The following is a 17,454-nucleotide window of genomic DNA, read 5'->3' as shown; positions in this document are numbered from 1 at the left end:
TAACATTTATGGACTGTATGTCAGAGGGGTGAATACACTTCATTTGGCCTATGTGTAAACTTTCAAAGACTTTTTCTTGCAGCAAGATTTTGGTGCCAGATGTTTTCCAAGATCCCATTTGGATTTTAGCTACTTAGATTTGCAATCATGTTTTTATACATGGAAGTGAGCTTCTGTTTCCTCTGGAATCGGAAAATTAACTAGCTTTGTAGCATCTTCCTTGATCTGCCACCCGTGCCCCGAGGATTACCGACTCCACCTGAGCTTGTTTTACAAGCATAACAGAAAAAATTAATCTCTGCTGGCAGCGCTCCCACTGGGACCCTAATGAATAATGATATCCCTCTCTAGCTGCCCTCTCAGTCCGACAGAACAGCCACTCTAACCTAGAAATGTAGGGGCTGCTGAAACCAATCCAGCTGTGGATTAGCAGGCCGTCAAGCATCCATCTGCTCTTCATGACAGGATACAAAAGGCAGGCTCACATAGCCGTACAATGCTAGAACCCGTGACATCATAAAACATGGAGTATGGTCATGAAATCGGACATCAGACTAATACAACACGTAGATAGAAGATCGGGTTCGGACTAGTTGGGATTGTGCCAAAAAGGTAATAATACTAGAATCATTGCGAGATGACATTTGCACCTTTCCTGCCAATGTGACTGCTTCCATATGTAAATAACAGCTTGCACTGATTGCAGAATATTGCATAGACTATATCACATATGCCCGTGCCAGGCATCAAGGTACATAAGCCAAAGCAGAGGTTTGGAGGGGTGTTCGGCAATTCTGCGGCCTGTTTGCACCCTTAGCGGCACTACAGTGTTTGAAGAATGCTCAATTCGAGGCGTCAGTAATCCAACGCAAATCTGAAAACATTTTTTGACGCTCTATGAATCTGACCCGAACGTACATGATTGAAGGAAATGGGATTGTGTGAATGACGACAAGCTCTGTGCAGCGCTGGGGAATATGTTGGTGCCATATAAGTAATGGAAATAAATGCCATACGTGGGTGGTCACCGAGCTCAGGGGATATTTAGTCTTTAGCTAACACATGACAGGGACAATCTCGGCATACTCTGCACCACGACACGCGGGTGAAGCTCGGCTAAGGGGAAAACGCTGACTTTTCTTTTATTTTCGCAGCAGGGTTTCTATGCTACAAAATGATATGAGAAAATGTATTGTCTTATTCCATGGCTACAACATACACAGAGAGCTTGTACATACTTCCCCATTTCATTTTCAGAATTTTCAGCAATATGTCAATTTGTTACTGGTCACACCAAAAGGTAAACTCTGCGTTTTCTGCCTTCCGCAGAGGTGTATAATGGTGTAAATGGCCTCTGATTAGCAACATGCTGCCGTTTGGCTTCTACAGGTCGCTCTGGCTTCAGAACAACCTACAATAGATAGCCAAGTACACATAGGCTGCCATTGTTCTCGGCAGCACAGGTCCTAGTTACACAACACAATGTGCTGCCGACCTGTTACGCAGCAAAAAAAGATCATTTCACCCAATGACGGGGCATCTTGCTAGTTCGTCGGGTTATCAGCATCCGCTGACTGCACAATTATGGTGAAACAAGTGTTCCTAGGGATGCATGACCACAATAGTCATGCGACGTAAATGGCCCCTAATGGTTTACAGCAGTGGGTTCTAGGGGTTTTAACACAGTACAAGTACACAGGGTTCTCTGGAATAACCGGGAGCTGTGGATTATTTCTATCCATAATGGCTTCTCCATATCTGGGTGCATAACATGGGGCACCCCGAGACTCACGCCATGAGGATTTAGTCTGTAGTGGTGATTGCCACAGAACTGAGGAGGGTAAGATTGTGTCTGCATTTAGGGGCCAGGGTCTGAATTTATTTACACATTTAATCAGAGGTCTGAATAATTAATCTAATACTCTACACTAAATTCTTCTAGACTGCTCAACTGTTTTTAAGCTGGTTCTAAAATATTTAAAGGAAGCATATTGCCTTACTAACCGAACCGCCCCCGCTATTCTTGCAGCACGCTCTGGGTTCTATGCTGAGCACACTACTTCCTCGTCCATGTGATACCCAGTGGTGCAATGACTGCTCACAACAGAGATTGGCTGCAGCGGTCAGAGAGAGTGGAGGAAGCCCAGTGACAGGCTGAACTGGATGAGGAGCGGTGGTGGATCGGTAACGTGAATATGACGTCGGTGATTTTAGAAGCTAGTGCATGTTTTATTTTTTTTTATATTTTTCAGTAGGGGAAAACCTACAATACTGGATTTAAAGGGGTTATGCAGGCTTGGGACAATAGTCTGCAGTCATTCTTTTGGCTTCTCTCAGTTCACTTCCATTGAGAGAAGCTGAATGAATCTAGTCGACACGCGACTGAAACCGAATACATGAAGACACGTGACCGCCAACTAACATGGGGAATTTCAAGAAATCATCATAGCGAGTGCATCACATGCTGTCACAACTCGGCAGTCTGCACTCGCATAGTGTGACCACATACTTTGGTCCCAAATCTGGACAACCCCATGAAGTACATTTTGGGGTCTGGTGCTTGAATTAAATTGTGGTTGGGCTCTTAATCACCGCAACTCATAGCTGAGGCCAGACCCCTGATTTAATTCATCGGGTTAGCCTTGGGGTCTGAATTAGTTTAGGGTTCTGGCATGAATATTTTTCTTCGTCTGCAGAATATGTTGGCACAATATAAATAAAATAATAAAATTACTATTATATGTGCTGGGTCTAAGTTCAGGTAGAGATCTAGACTGAGAGGGATCTGAATTAATTTAGGGGTCTGGTAACTAAATAATTCTTCGGTCAGATCTGGGGTCTGAATTAATTCTAGGATCAAAATATATTTAGGGGTGAGTTTCTGAACTAAGACTGCAGCTAAGGCTACTTTCACACTAGTCCGTCAGTACGGGCCGTCGCAAACCGTCGGCCCGACGGACAGTGTGTTAATGTAGCACAACGTGGGCAGCGGATGCCCACAACATATCCACTGCCCATTGTGAGCTCCGGGGAGGAGGGGGCGCATGCGCGGTCGAAAATGGCGGACCCGACGCACAAAAAAAGTTACATTGAACGTTTTTTTGTGCGTCGCGGCCGCCAGAAACACGACGCATCCATCGCACGACGGATGCGACATGTGGCCATATGTCGCAATGCGTCGCTAATGCAAATCTATGGGGAAAAAACGCATCCTGTGGGGCAACTTTGCAGGATGCGTTTTTTCTCCAAAACGACGCATTGCGACGTCCGTCACACGACGCTAGTGTGAAAGTAGCCTAAGACAGCGGATAGAACAACAAACAATGCATTTTTCTATGTATCAATACTGGCAATAAGGACATATTTCTCATATTTCTCTATTTTACTTTAAGAAAATACCCACTCTCATTTTTTTGAAAGAGAAATGTGGATGTATTGGATCAGAACTAGGAAGTGTTACACGTCCTCCCATTAGAAGGGCAACCAGTTTCCACTTTCCATTCTGGAATCCGCACACGTTTCCGAGTATAATGGGAATATTCACTATCTGTTGAACTAGCCAAGGGAGCAAAGCATGTAAAGCTGGAAAGGCAACAGCCAAGCTTCAAGGCATCTGATGTGCCCCCTAGTGGCCACTACAGGCTAGCACAGGCTTGACACATGCCAGCATGATCACATATTTACATCTGCGCCACAGCTGGAATTGGCATCGTGCACTTTCGTTGGTGCTTTAAGATAACGCAGCACATTAACACGTAGATCTAAGGAAAAGCACAGATAAAATGTTGCCTTATCACAATGACTTATGCCAGTGACACACAAAAATCTGGAGGACATCGTAAAACTGCAAATAAAACCTTACGACTTAAATATTACCATGCTCCAAAAAACTCATTTTTCTACATTTATGAATGCTTATCTAGCCAGTGAGATTTTATATTAGCACAACCGTGAAAAAGAAGACTGTTTTAAGCTAAAATTCTGAAATTATAGAATCCAAAAATTAAACAAAAAAACAAAAACAAACAACCAATCAGCTGTTCTCAACAACAGAATATACGGTAGACAGCGGGAGAGCTGAACAGCACAGCGCCATCAGCTGTTTAGTGGCCACTGCCAGGTACTGCACATTCATTTCAATAGGCGCTCATCTGCGGTCCAGGCAGCAGCCACTAAACATTGTATAGAGATGATCTATTCAGCTTTGCAACAGTTTACATCCGGCTATCTCTGAAAATAGCTGATCAGTGAGGGATAACCTAAGGATATGCATTAATATCTAAGTATATAAGAGTACAAGTTATTCTCTTTTATTTACCATTCATAACACATATCCACTATGCAGGGAGATCCGTACACAGAAAGCGGATGAAGGCATGAAAAGAGCCACTGCAACCTACAGAGCCTGTCCTCGGAGTGTGGGGAGGGTGCCGGCAGCTGGACTCACCAACTTAGGCCCTTACTCCTAGTGGAGCGGCTACCTGCAGCGCCCTCTGGTAACTGGAAACCAGTGGAAATTAAGATCTATATTTTTATCTGAACAGAGATAACATGCATTAAACGATTAAGATTGTTATAAAAAAAATACTGTTTAAATCAGGTTATCATGTTAAATGTATTGATAAAAAATGTTGTTTTTTAATATCATGATTTAAAATAAAAAAATATATAAAAATGGAAATCTTTAAATTTTCATAATGGCCACTGAGGCTATTGTAGACTTATGCTTCCTGTTGTTTCCGGAAATTTACAAGTACATTAGCAGCAATATACTGACTCAGGACCTATGTTTTGCATTGAAGCATCTTATGAGCGTGTGCAAAGTTCATTGTGAAGGGAGGGGAAGCAGGGGAGCTGAGAAATCACTTATGGTGAATGGTGGCTCCTGTGTTATCATCTGCATATAGAGGTGTTACATGACACTCTAATCCAGCCTGGGATGATAATGAGACTTCTGAATAGTTTTCTGTCACACAGCCAAACAAGATCTTCGCTTTGCACTGACGAGGGGCAGTACCCCGAAACACAATGTCTGCAAATTGAGATTCTGGTTTTGGCTTTTATTCTAAATGACAAGGCTCGTTAAAGGGCCGACATTGACTTCTAGGATTGCTACTTCCAATAGGTGGCACTAGAGTTCTAGTCCTCTTCAAAGAGACAATTTGCATATTTCCCAGAGGAGCATTGCGGCTTAAAAGTCTCCTCATCTCGGCATGCTTGACACTCTTAACAAGGAAAAACGATATCCCTTGGATCCTGTACAGAACAGGAATTCTAAGCATAAAATAATCACAGTGGACAATGTAAAAATTGCGAAATTTCTGTTTTTTTTTTTTTTTAATGAAAACTACAGATTGTGATATGAAATAAAAACAATGCCAAAAAATATTCAACAATAAAGTTGATACATAAACATAATTTAAATAATACATTATTTTCTGATGATACCTTCCTTTTAAGTGTTAGAATACCTATATGTACAACTAAAGGACTGATTCATCAAATTGTATGCACCAGAAATCTGGAGGAAAACGGTTTGAAATGTCACAATTTGTTTTGTGTAATGCATACTTGGCACAAAGCTTTTACAACTTTAGGTGTTTTTTTCACCAGCTCTGCAATCTTTATTGAAAAGTGAGGGCATCTTAAGGTACCTTCACACGAAGCGACGCTGCAGCGATAGCGACAACGATGCCGATCGCTGCAGCGTCGCTGTTTGATCACTGGAGAGCTGTCACACAGACCGCTCTCCAGCGACCAACGATGCCGAGGTCCCTGGGTAACCAGGGTAAACATCGGGTTGCTAAGCGCAGGGCCGCGCTTAGTAACCCGATGTTTACCCTGGTTACCAGCGTAAAAGTAAAAAAAACAAACAGTACATACTCACCTGCGCGTCCCCCAGCGTCTGCTTCCTGACACTGACTGAGCTCCGGCCCTAACAGCACAGCGGTGACGTCACCGCTGTGCTTTCACTTTAGGGCCGGCGCTCAGTAAGTGTCAGGAAGCAGACGCTGGGGGACGCGCAGGTGAGTATGTACTGTTTGTTTTTTTTACTTTTACGCTGGTAACCAGGGTAAACATCGGGTTACTAAGCGCGGCCCTGCGCTTGGTAACCCGATGTTTACCCTGGTTACCAGAGTAAAATATCGCTGGTATCGTTGCTTTTGCTTTCAAACACAACGATACACGGCGATCGGACGACCAAATAAAGTTCTGGACTTTATTCAGCGACCAGCGACATCACAGCAGGATTCTGATCGCTGCTGCGTGTCAAACGAAACGATATCACTAGCGAGGACGCTGCAACGTCACGGATCGCTAGCGATATCGTTACAAAGTCGTTTCGTGTGAAGGTACCTTTAGCGAGAGAGGAATGATTAGATAAATTCTTCATTTTTTGTGCCACAAAAGTGGAGTATGTGATAACAGAAAGTTAGGTTATTAATGGTTGTCTGAGGAATGTTCTGCCATCTTAAATGCACCCAGCTAAGCTAATCATCAAATTCCGCTGCTGGCAGCTCCCTTTGTAATTTGCCGACCAATGACTTCCACATGTACTCGATGGTAGAGAAGTCCAGAGATACTGCAGGCCATGGTGACACATTTAGGCCAAGCAACATGTGGCCTGGCGTTTTGACATTCAGCATGGTTCTCACATTTGAGACTGAATATATTGAGGTGTGTTCAATATGTTTTTCATTATTTTACTAGTTGCATACCATTAACATATCTAGCAGTGTCTACACAAACCATCACAAGGTGTTCGTATGACACTGGACTACAAGCCAGACATCCAGCTAGAGGTGTTCTATTGACCTCACACCACTCCTCTCAAAGGATATTGTGGTGCAGAACAAGATGGCAATGGAGGCTACAATGGAGTCCTATCCTCTTAAGGGAAAAGCCCCACTTTTGTCTTGGACGCAATAATAGCTGAAATTGTTCTGGAGACCACCTGAGCAAAACTATGAAGAAACCGTCAGGAGGAAACATCACACTGATCGTAATCCTGGAATTATAATGTCAGGTGGAATCAACCAAAGTGTCTTCAACACAACACCACCAGGTCACATATGCTTATGCTACTGTGAGCAGCTTGCGTGGCCTTAACGTGCTACCATGGCCTGGAGCTTCTCTAGACTTACTTCATTCGAGCACTTTAAGATGTCATTATGTCATTGGTGGGAGCGTCCCCAGTGGATCTGGCCAAAGTGCATTCAGCGTGGCAGAACGTTTCTCAGACAACCACTTATAACCTCAACGATAGCGTAAATGCATGGATTTCTGTGTGTGGCACTCACACCAAATACTGAACAAATGGAGATGTTTTAAAAATATTTTCATTTGTTTTATCATTTGTAAATCATTAATATGTTTATGCATCCAGTGATTTCCATTATTCTACAAATGTTTCTTCTTAGCGTAGTAATTTCCATGTTGAGGAGTGTACTAGCAAATGTACTCAGCTTCTGAAGTAGATTTCAATGCTGTATTTTCTCATTCAAAAGAAGTGAAGCAGTGTTGTGTTAAATTAAAATTGGAGTGGAAGAGCATCGCATCAGATTATCATAGCAGGTTGCTTATATGGTGGATGAAAACATCACAACGTCACTGTGTTGTACATAGATATATATATATATATATATATATATATATATATAATGGAACAGATAATACATATTCAGGATTATGCTGGTATTGGTATGTGTTTTCATCATTCTAGTGCTGATGTGTTACATTATTAGCCGATTTCCCCTTGACATGTAAAGTAATTAGCACATTCACCCTATGCTGTGTTATTCCCTGTTGCCAAAACTGTTAAATGCCTCCGTAAGTGAAGAGAAAGCATTAGCACTGGACAGATGTAATGTTATGGGATGACAAAGGAGGTGTGGAGCAATTGGCTTAATTAGAAAGCTCATTAACTTGCAAAAAAAAAATCTTCAAAATCCCGTGGTTTTTCTTTTATGAATCTCAAGCCTTTAGAAACCGCCAATTTACACCTTTAATGGGGAGACCTGGAAAAGTAACTTAATTACCAATTATGTCTACTTTTCCATCAGCGCCAAAATGCATGATATTTTAGTAGGCACAGCTCTAATAGATCACAACCAGCAGGCAACACAATATTAAAGGCGATGGACCAAGTATTACAGCAGCGCAATAACTGTATATGTATAAACAGAGAAGACAGGATATGTACGTGTGCAACCACATACATGTGGCACCTTTTCATACTTGCATAACCATATGGGATGTCATAGGACGACCTCTTCAACAGGCAAAAAGAGCCAACACACGATTAGGATTCGGCATAATACACTACCTGCCAAAAATTATTCCTGGTCTAAAAAACCTCTTTGATGGAATTATTGGTCTTCTCGTATGGCCCAATGGAGCCATATAAGAAGACCACTATAGTTGTGCCCCTGATGAGTTGATGTTATTGCCAGGGGGAAGACATGGCTAGGAAATAATTCATCTCCAGCAGTTGGTAATGAAGCCTTGTATTTCGGACATGTACGCCGTTGGTTTACTAGACCAGCTCTTTGTTCCGGAACATAGACCCGAACTTTGAGGAACACATACACGATTAGGACAGGGGTTGCCATCCTTTAAGGAACAACAACTGCACAATATTGTTATAAAATTGAGCTAGGCACTATTAATGATAAAATAATGGTCGCATAAAAAGCATCATGAGGGATTATAATTTAACATAACACATTTGAACTCTTATTTACTTACTGTCAGAACTGATAACAAGTCTTCAACAGAACACTCTGATTTCAGTCTGTCCTTAAACATCCGAACAGTTTGGTGTTTCAAATAATAATATGAAGCAATCTGTCCGTAGGTTTGGGGCTCAATTGTACGATTGTCCTTTGAATAAAAAGAAAAAAAAACTCATTAACACACTTTGGAAGCTTAATGATGGAGTTTTTGTCTTAAAGTGGATTTGCGACCAGATTTCACAATGCAAACTGCATATGTTATTAAATAGATCTCTTAGGCCTGCTGAGACTTGAGTATTTACTTTCAAAAACCATGTCAGATTGGCTGTATCATCCTGATGCTAAAATCATAATTTTATCATCCAGTCCAGCTAAATAATAATCTCCAGTCCAAGTATCTTCAATCTCCACTCACCCAGCCCAACTGTCAGCTGCAACTTGTACTGAGCAGCGTGAGACGTCAGCAACAGGAGGGACACTGAGGACCTGTCAGCTTGCACTAAGCTGTGTGAGATGTCAGTACCAGGAGGGACACTGAGGAGCTGTCAGCTTGTACTAAGCTGTGTGAGATGTCAGTAACAGGGGAGACACTGAGGAGCTGTCAGCTTGTACTAAGCTGTGTGAGATGTCAGTAACAGGAGGGACACTGAGGAGCTGTCAGCTTGTACTAAGCTGTGTGAGATGTCAGTAACAGGAGGGACACTGAGGAGCTGTCAGCTTGTACTAAGCTGTGTGAGATGTTAGTAACAGGGGGGACACTGAGGAGCTGTCAGCTTGTACTAAGCTGTGTGAGATGTCAGTAACAGGAGGGACACTGAGGAGCTGTCAGCTTGTACTAAGCTGTGTGAGATGTCAGTAACAGGAGGGACACTGAGGAGCTGTCAGCTTGTACTAAGCTGTGTGAGATGTCAGTAACGGGGGACACTGAGGAGCTGTCAGCTTGTACTAAGCTGTGTGAGATGTCAGTAACAGGAGGGACACTGAGGAGCTGTCAGCTTGTACTAAGCTGTGTGAGATGTCAGTAACAGGAGGGACACTGAGGAGCTGTCAGCTTGTACTAAGCTGTGTGAGATGTCAGTAACAGGAGGGACACTGAGGAGTTGTCAGCTTGTACTAAGCTGTGAGAGATGCCAGTAACAGGAGGGACACTGAGGAGCTGTCAGCTTGTACTAAGCTGTGTGAGATGTCAGTAACAGGAGGGACACTGAGGAGCTGTCAGCTTGTACTAAGCTGTGTGAGATGGCAGTAACAGGAGGGACACTGAGGAGCTGTCAGCTTGTACTAAGCTGTGAGAGATGTCAGTAACAGGAGGGACACTGAGAAGCTGTCAGCTTGTACTAAGCTGTGTGAGATGTCAGTAACAGGAGGGACACTGAGGAGCTGTCAGCTTGTACTAAGCTATGAGAGATGCCAGTAACAGGAGGGACACTGAGGAGCTGTCAGCTTGTACTAAGCTGTGAGAGATGCCAGTAACAGGAGGGACACTGAGAAGCTGTCAGCTTGTACTAAGCTGTGTGAGATGTCAGTAACAGGAGGGACACTGAGAAGCTGTCAGCTTGTACTAAGCTGTGTGAGATGTGTTGTGGATTCTGTTTGTGGGCTCCCTCTGGTGGTTACTGATGGTACTGGGTGACTTTGGTGGGTTGCGGCCTTTGGTTTCCACCTGTCCATCAGTGGCTGGGTGTTTCCTATTTTACCTGGCCTTTCTGTCATTTCCCTTGCCGGCTATCAATGTATTCAGATGTGCTCTGTTTGGTTCCTGCCTACCTGCTCCCAGATCTTTCAGGATAAGCTAAGTGCTGATTTTCAGTTGTTTGGTTTTTTGTCCAGCTTGCTTATTATGTCTCTATGCTAGCTGGTAGCTCTAGTGGACTGAGGTTCTCCCCATGTGCCATGAGTTGGCACATGGGTTCTTGTAATCTCAGGATGGTTTTTTTGATTAGGGTTTTTTGCTGACCGCTCAGTCCCCTTTTGTATCGTTCTGCTTTCTAGTTTACAGCGGGCCTCAATTTGCTAAAACTATATATATCATCTCTATGTGTGTGCCTTCCTCTCATTTCACCGTCAATACATGTGGGGGGCAACTATATCTTTTGGGGTTCATTCCGCTGGAGGCAAGTGAGGTCTTTATTTTCTCTGCAGTGCTAGTTAGCTCTTAGGCTGGTGCGTGGCGTCTAGAACCAACGTAGGCACGCTCCCTGGCTATCTCTAGTTGCGTTTGTCAGGCGTAGGGCAGCGGTCAGCCCAGGTTCCATCACCCTAGAGCTCGTCCGTAATATATTTGTACTTTGCTTGTCCTGTGCTATCCCTAGCCATTGGGATTCATGACAGTATAGCCGGCCCACAAAGTGTTAATTGTTTGGGCTGAAGCAGGAGAAAGAGAAGTGTTTAAGGGAAATTTTTTTTTTTTTTTTCCCTTCAGAGTTTTGCTGCCTAGCCCTTAATTGCTGTCTAGCTGCTTCTTACCTCCTCTTAACCCTTGAATGGCTCTGATCTTAGCTGTTTAACATGGATGTCCAGAGTTTGGCTTCCAGCCTGAGTAATCTCGCGGCAAAAGTTCAAAACATACAGGATTTTGTTGTTTGCACTCCCATGTCTGAACCTAGAATTCCTATTCCAGAGTTCTTTTCTGGAGATAGATCTACCTTCCTGAATTTCAGGAACAATTGTAAATTGTTTCTTTCTTTAAAATCTCGCTCCTCTGGAGACCCTGCTCAACCGGTCAAGATTGTAATATCTTTCCTGCGGGGCGACCCTCAGAATTGGGCATTTGCATTGGCACCAGGGGATCCTGCATTGCTCAGTGTGGCTGCGTTTTTTCTGGCATTGTGATTGCTCTATGAGGAACCTAACCTGGAGATTCAGGCTGAAAAGGCTTTATTAGCCCTCTCTCAGGGGCATGATGAAGCGGAGATATATTGTCAGAAGTTTCGGAAATGGTCGGTGCTTACTCAGTGGAATGAGTGCGCCCTGGCTGCAAACTTCAGAAATGGTCTTTCTGAGGCCATTAAGGATATTATGGTGGGGTTCCCTACGCCTACAGGTCTGAATGAGTCTATGGCTATGGCCATTCAGATTGATCGGCGTTTACGGGAGCGCAAACCCGTGCACCAGTTGGCGGTGTCTTCTGAACAGGCACCTGAGACTATGCAATGTGATAGAATTCAGTCCAGAAGTGAACGGCAAAATTATAGGCGGAAAAATGGATTGTGTTTCTATTGTGGTGATTCAGCTCATGTTATATCAGCATGCTCTAAACGCACAAAAAGGGTTGATAAATCTTTTGCCATTGGTACTCTGCAGCCTAAGTTCATTTTGTCTGTGACTCTGATTTTTTCACTGTCTTCCATTTCCGTCGATGCCTATGTGGATTCGGGCGCTGCCCTGAGTCTTATGGATTGGTCATTTGCTAAACGCTGCGGTTTTAGTCTGGAACCTCTGGAAGTTCCTATTCCTCTGAAGGGAATTGACTCTACACCATTGGCTATGAATAAACCGCAGTATTGGACACAAGTGACCATGCGCATGACTCCCGTTCATCAGGAGGTGATTCGCTTCCTTGTACTTTATAATTTACATGATGTACTAGTGCTTGGTCTGCCATGGTTACAAACTCATAATCCTGTCCTGGACTGGAAAACAATGTCTGTGTTAAGCTGGGGATGTCAGGGGGTTCATGATGATGCACCTCCGATTTCAATCGCTTCATCTACTCCTTCTGAGATCCCTGCGTTTTTGTCTGACTATAGGGATGTTTTTGAGGAGCCTAAGCTCAATTCGCTCCCTCCGCATAGAGATTGTGACTGTGCTATAGAATTGATTCCTGGCAGTAAGTTCCCTAAGGGTCGTTTATTTAATCTGTCACTGCCAGAGCATACTGCTATGCGGAATTATATTAAGGAGTCCTTGGAAAAGGGACATATTCGTCCATCTTCGTCCCCTCTGGGAGCAGGTTTTTTTTTTTGTGGCAAAAAAAGATGGTTCCCTGAGGCCTTGTATAGATTATCGCCTTCTGAATAAGATTACAGTCAAGTATCAGTATCCATTGCCATTATTGACTGATTTGTTTGCTCGCATTAAGGGGGCTAGGTGGTTCACTAAGATAGATCTTCGCGGTGCGTATAATCTGGTGCGGATAAAACAGGGTGATGAGTGGAAAACCGCATTTAATACGCCTGAGGGCCATTTTGAGTATTTGGTAATGCCTTTTGGACTCTCCAATGCTCCGTCAGTCTTTCAGTCCTTTATGCACAATATTTTCCGTGAATATCTGGATAAGTTTATAATTGTGTATTTGGATGATATTTTGGTGTTTTCTGATGACTGGGAGTCTCATGTTCTACAGGTCAGGAAGGTGTTTCAGGTTCTGCGGGCCAATTCTCTGTTTGTGAAGGGCTCAAAGTGTCTCTTCGGAGTCCAGAAGATTTCTTTTTTGGGGTATATTTTTTCTCCTTCTACTATTGAGATGGATCCCGTCAAGGTTCAGGCGATTTGTGACTGGACACAACCTACATCTGTTAAGAGCCTTCAGAAGTTCTTGGGGTTTGCTAATTTTTATCGTCGGTTCATTGCTAATTTTTCCAGTATTGCTAAACCTTTGACTGATTTGACTAAAAAGGGTGCTGATGTTGCTGATTGGTCTCCTGCGGCCGTGGAGGCCTTTCAGGAACTTAAGCGCCGGTTTTCTTCTGCTCCTGTGTTGTGTCAACCAGATGTTTCACTTCCTTTTCAGGTTGAGGTTGATGCTTCCGAGATTGGAGCGGGGGCGGTTTTGTCACAGAGAAGTTCTAATGGCTCGGTGATGAAGCCATGTGCATTCTTCTCTAGAAAATTCTCGCCCGCCGAGCGCAATTATGATGTGGGTAATCGGGAGCTTTTGGCCATGAAGTGGGCATTTGAGGAGTGGCGTCATTGGCTTGAGGGTGCTAAACATCGTGTGGTGGTCTTGACTGATCACAAGAATCTCATTTACCTTGAGTCTGCCAGGCGTTTGAATCCTAGACAGGCTCGTTGGTCGTTGTTTTTTTCTCGTTTCAATTTCGTGGTTTCATACCTGCCAGGTTCAAAGAATGTGAAGGCAGATGCTCTTTCCAGGAGTTTTGTGCCTGACTCTCCAGGAGACTCTGGGCCTACTGGTATCCTTAGGGATGGGGTAATATTGTCCGCCGTATCCCCAGACTTGCGACGTGCATTGCAGGAGTTTCAGGTGGATAAACCGGATCGTTGTCCACCAGAAAGACTGTTTGTTCCGGATGATTGGACCAGTAGAGTCATCTCCGAGGTCCATTCTTCTGTGTTGGCTGGTCATCCTGGAATATTTGGTACTAGAGACTTGGTGGCCAGGTCTTTTTGGTGGCCTTCCTTGTCTAGGGATGTGCGTACCTTTGTGCAGTCTTGTGAAGTGTGTGCTCGAGCTAAGCCTTGCTGTTCTCGGGCCAGTGGGTTGTTGTTATCCTTGCCCATCCCGAAGAGGCCTTGGACGCACATTTCCATGGATTTTATTTCTGATCTCCCGGTTTCACAGAAAATGTCCGTTATCTGGGTTGTGTGTGACCGCTTTTCTAAGATGGTTCATTTGGTGCCCTTGCCTAAGTTGCCTTCCTCCTCTGAGTTGGTCCCTTTATTTTTTCAGAACGTGGTTCGTTTGCATGGGATTCCGGAGAATATCGTTTCTGACAGGGGATCCCAGTTTGTGTCTAGATTTTGGCGGACGTTTTGTGCCAAGATGGGCATTGATTTGTCTTTCTCGTCTGCATTCCATCCTCAGACGAATGGCCAGACGGAGCGAACTAATCAGACCTTGGAAACTTATTTGAGGTGTTTTGTTTCTGCTGATCAAGATGACTGGGTTGCTTTTTTGCCACTGGCCGAATTTGCTCTTAATAATCGGGCTAGTTCGGCCACGTTGGTCTCTCCTTTTTTTTGTAATTCGGGGTTTCATCCTCGTTTTTCCTCTGGTCAGGTGGAGCCTTCGGATTGTCCTGGAGTGGACGTGGTGGTGGACAGGCTACATCAGATTTGGAATCAGGTGGTGGACAATTTGAAGTTATCTCAGGAGAAGACTCAGCAGTTTGCTAATCGCCGTCGCCGCGTGGGTCCCCGACTTCTTGTTGGGGATTTGGTGTGGTTGTCTTCTCGTTTTGTCCCTATGAAGGTCTCTTCTCCTAAGTTCAAGCCTTGGTTCATCGGTCCTTATAGGATCTCGGAGATTCTTAACCCTGTATCTTTTCGTTTGGATCTCCCAGCATCGTTTGCTATTCATAATGTGTTCCATCGGTCGTTGTTGCGGAGGTATGAGGTGCCCGTTGTTCCTTCGGTTGAGCCTCCTGCTCCGGTGCTGGTGGAGGGAGAATTGGAGTATGTTGTTGAGAAGATCTTGGATTCTCGTGTTTCCAGACGCAAACTCCAGTATTTGGTTAAGTGGAAGGGTTATGGTCAGGAGGATAATTCCTGGGTGGTCGCCTCCGATGTTCATGCGACTGATTTGGTCCGCGCCTTCCATAGAGCTCACCCTGATCGCCCTGGGGGTTCTCGTGAGGGTTCGGTGACCCCTCCTCAAGGGGGGGGTACTGTTGTGGATTCTGTTTGTGGGCTCCCTCTGGTGGTTACTGCTGGTACTGGGTGACTTTGGTGGGTTGCGGCCTTTGGTTTCCACCTGTCCATCAGTGGCTGGGTGTTTCCTATTTTACCTGGCCTTTCTGTAATTTCCCTTGCCGGCTATCAATGTATTCAGATGTGCTCTGTTTGGTTCCTGCCTACCTGCTCCCAGATCTTTCAGGATAAGCTAAGTGCTGATTTTCAGTTGTTTGGTTTTTTGTCCAGCTTGCTTATTATGTCTCTATGCTAGCTGGTAGCTCTAGTGGACTGAGGTTCTCCCCATGTGCCATGAGTTGGCACATGGGTTCTTGTAATCTCAGGATGGTTTTTTTGATTAGGGTTTTTTGCTGACCGCTCAGTCCCCTTTTGTATCGTTCTGCTTTCTAGTTTACAGCGGGCCTCAATTTGCTAAAACTATATATATCATCTCTATGTGTGTGCCTTCCTCTCATTTCACCGTCAATACATGTGGGGGGCAACTATATCTTTTGGGGTTCATTCCGCTGGAGGCAAGTGAGGTCTTTATTTTCTCTGCAGTGCTAGTTAGCTCTTAGGCTGGTGCGTGGCGTCTAGAACCAACGTAGGCACGCTCCCTGGCTATCTCTAGTTGCGTTTGTCAGGCGTAGGGCAGCGGTCAGCCCAGGTTCCATCACCCTAGAGCTCGTCCGTAATATATTTGTACTTTGCTTGTCCTGTGCTATCCCTAGCCATTGGGATTCATGACAGAGATGTCAGTAACAGGAGGGACACTGAGGAGTTGTCAGCTTGTACTAAGCTGTGTGAGATGTCAGCAACAGGAGGGACACTGAGTTGTCAGCTTGTAATAAGCTGTGTGAGATGTCAGCAACAGGAGGGACACTAAAGGTACCGTCACACTAAACGACTTTATAACGATATCGCTAGCGATCCGTGACGTTGCAGCGTCCTCGCTAGCGATATCGTTTAGTTTGACACGCAGCAGCGATCAGGATCCTGCTGTGATGTCGCTGGTCGCTGAATAAAGTCCAGAACTTTATTTGGTCGTCAGACCGGCGTGTATCGTTGTGTTTGACACCAAATGCAACGATACCAGCGATATTTTACACTGGTAACCAGGGTAAACATCGGGTAACTAAGCGCGGGGCCGCGCTTAGTAACCCGATGTTTACCCTGGTTACCAGCGTAAAATGTAAAAAAAACAAACAGCACATACTCACATTGCGTCCCCTGCAGTCTGCTTCCTCCTCTGACTCAGCGCCGCAAAGTGAAAGTGAAAGCAGCACAGCGGTGACGTCACCGCTCTGCTCTCACTGTACGGCGCTCAGTCAGTCAGGAAGTGGACGCAGGGGGACGTGAATGTAAGTATGTGCTGTTTGTTTTTTTTACATTTTACGCTGGTAACCAGGGTAAACATCGGGTTACTAAGCGCGGCCCTGCGCTTAGTTACCCGATGTTTACCCTGGTTACCAGGGGACCTCGGCATCGTTGATCGCTGGAGAGCGGTCTGTGTGACAGCTCTCCAGCGATCAAACAGCGACGCTGCAGCGATCGGCATCGTTGTCGTTATCGCTGCAGCGTCGCTTAATGTGACGGTACCTTAAGGAGCTGTCAGCTATGCTACATGGGCAGAAAAGCAATGTAAACTTCCACAAAGGATTATACAGCCATTGAGATATGGATTATATAATAGTAAATACATCATTCTTATCAGGTCTAAGATCTATTTAATAATTTATGCAGTTTGTTTTTTATCTGTAGGCACAGACCTGCTTAAAATTTGGAAACAAAATTAACCCTTTAGTGACCGAGCCAATTTTGACCTTAATGACCAAACCAATTTTTACAATTCTGACCACTGTCACTTTATGAGGTTATAGCTCTGGAACATTTCAACGTATCCCACTAATTCTGAGATTGTTTCTTCGTGACATATTGTACTTCATGTAAGTGGTAAATTTTCTTCGATTATTTATGAAAAAATGGAAATCTGGCAAAAGTTTGAAAAATTTAGCAATTTTCAAACTTTTAATTTTTGGGCCCTTTGTGCCCAATTTTTGAAACATTTTTTTTTTGTTAAAAAGTTAAAAGGGTTAAAAAAAAGTTGACCAGCGATTTCTCATTTTTCCAGCAAAATTTAGAAAAA

At 44.2% G+C, this 17,454-nt stretch overlaps 1 protein-coding gene across 2 annotated transcripts in view; it reads right to left on the bottom strand.

Moving 5' to 3' along the window:
* The window catches only part of ASCC3 (activating signal cointegrator 1 complex subunit 3), an 824,578-nt gene that overhangs the window by 66,166 nt on the left and 740,958 nt on the right, over positions 1 to 17,454 (bottom strand). For both annotated transcript variants that reach the window (XM_077289659.1, XM_077289660.1), the window contains exon 36: positions 8,749 to 8,883. In XM_077289659.1, coding sequence (XP_077145774.1) covers positions 8,749 to 8,883 — 135 coding nt within the window. The remainder of the gene's footprint in view (positions 1 to 8,748; positions 8,884 to 17,454) is intronic.

The sequence above is a fragment of the Ranitomeya variabilis genome, chromosome 2 (assembly GCF_051348905.1).
Source record: "Ranitomeya variabilis isolate aRanVar5 chromosome 2, aRanVar5.hap1, whole genome shotgun sequence".
NCBI lineage: Eukaryota > Metazoa > Chordata > Amphibia > Anura > Dendrobatidae > Ranitomeya > Ranitomeya variabilis.
Note: the sequence above shows the minus strand (reverse complement) of the source record. Positions and strands in the feature narration are given on the sequence as shown.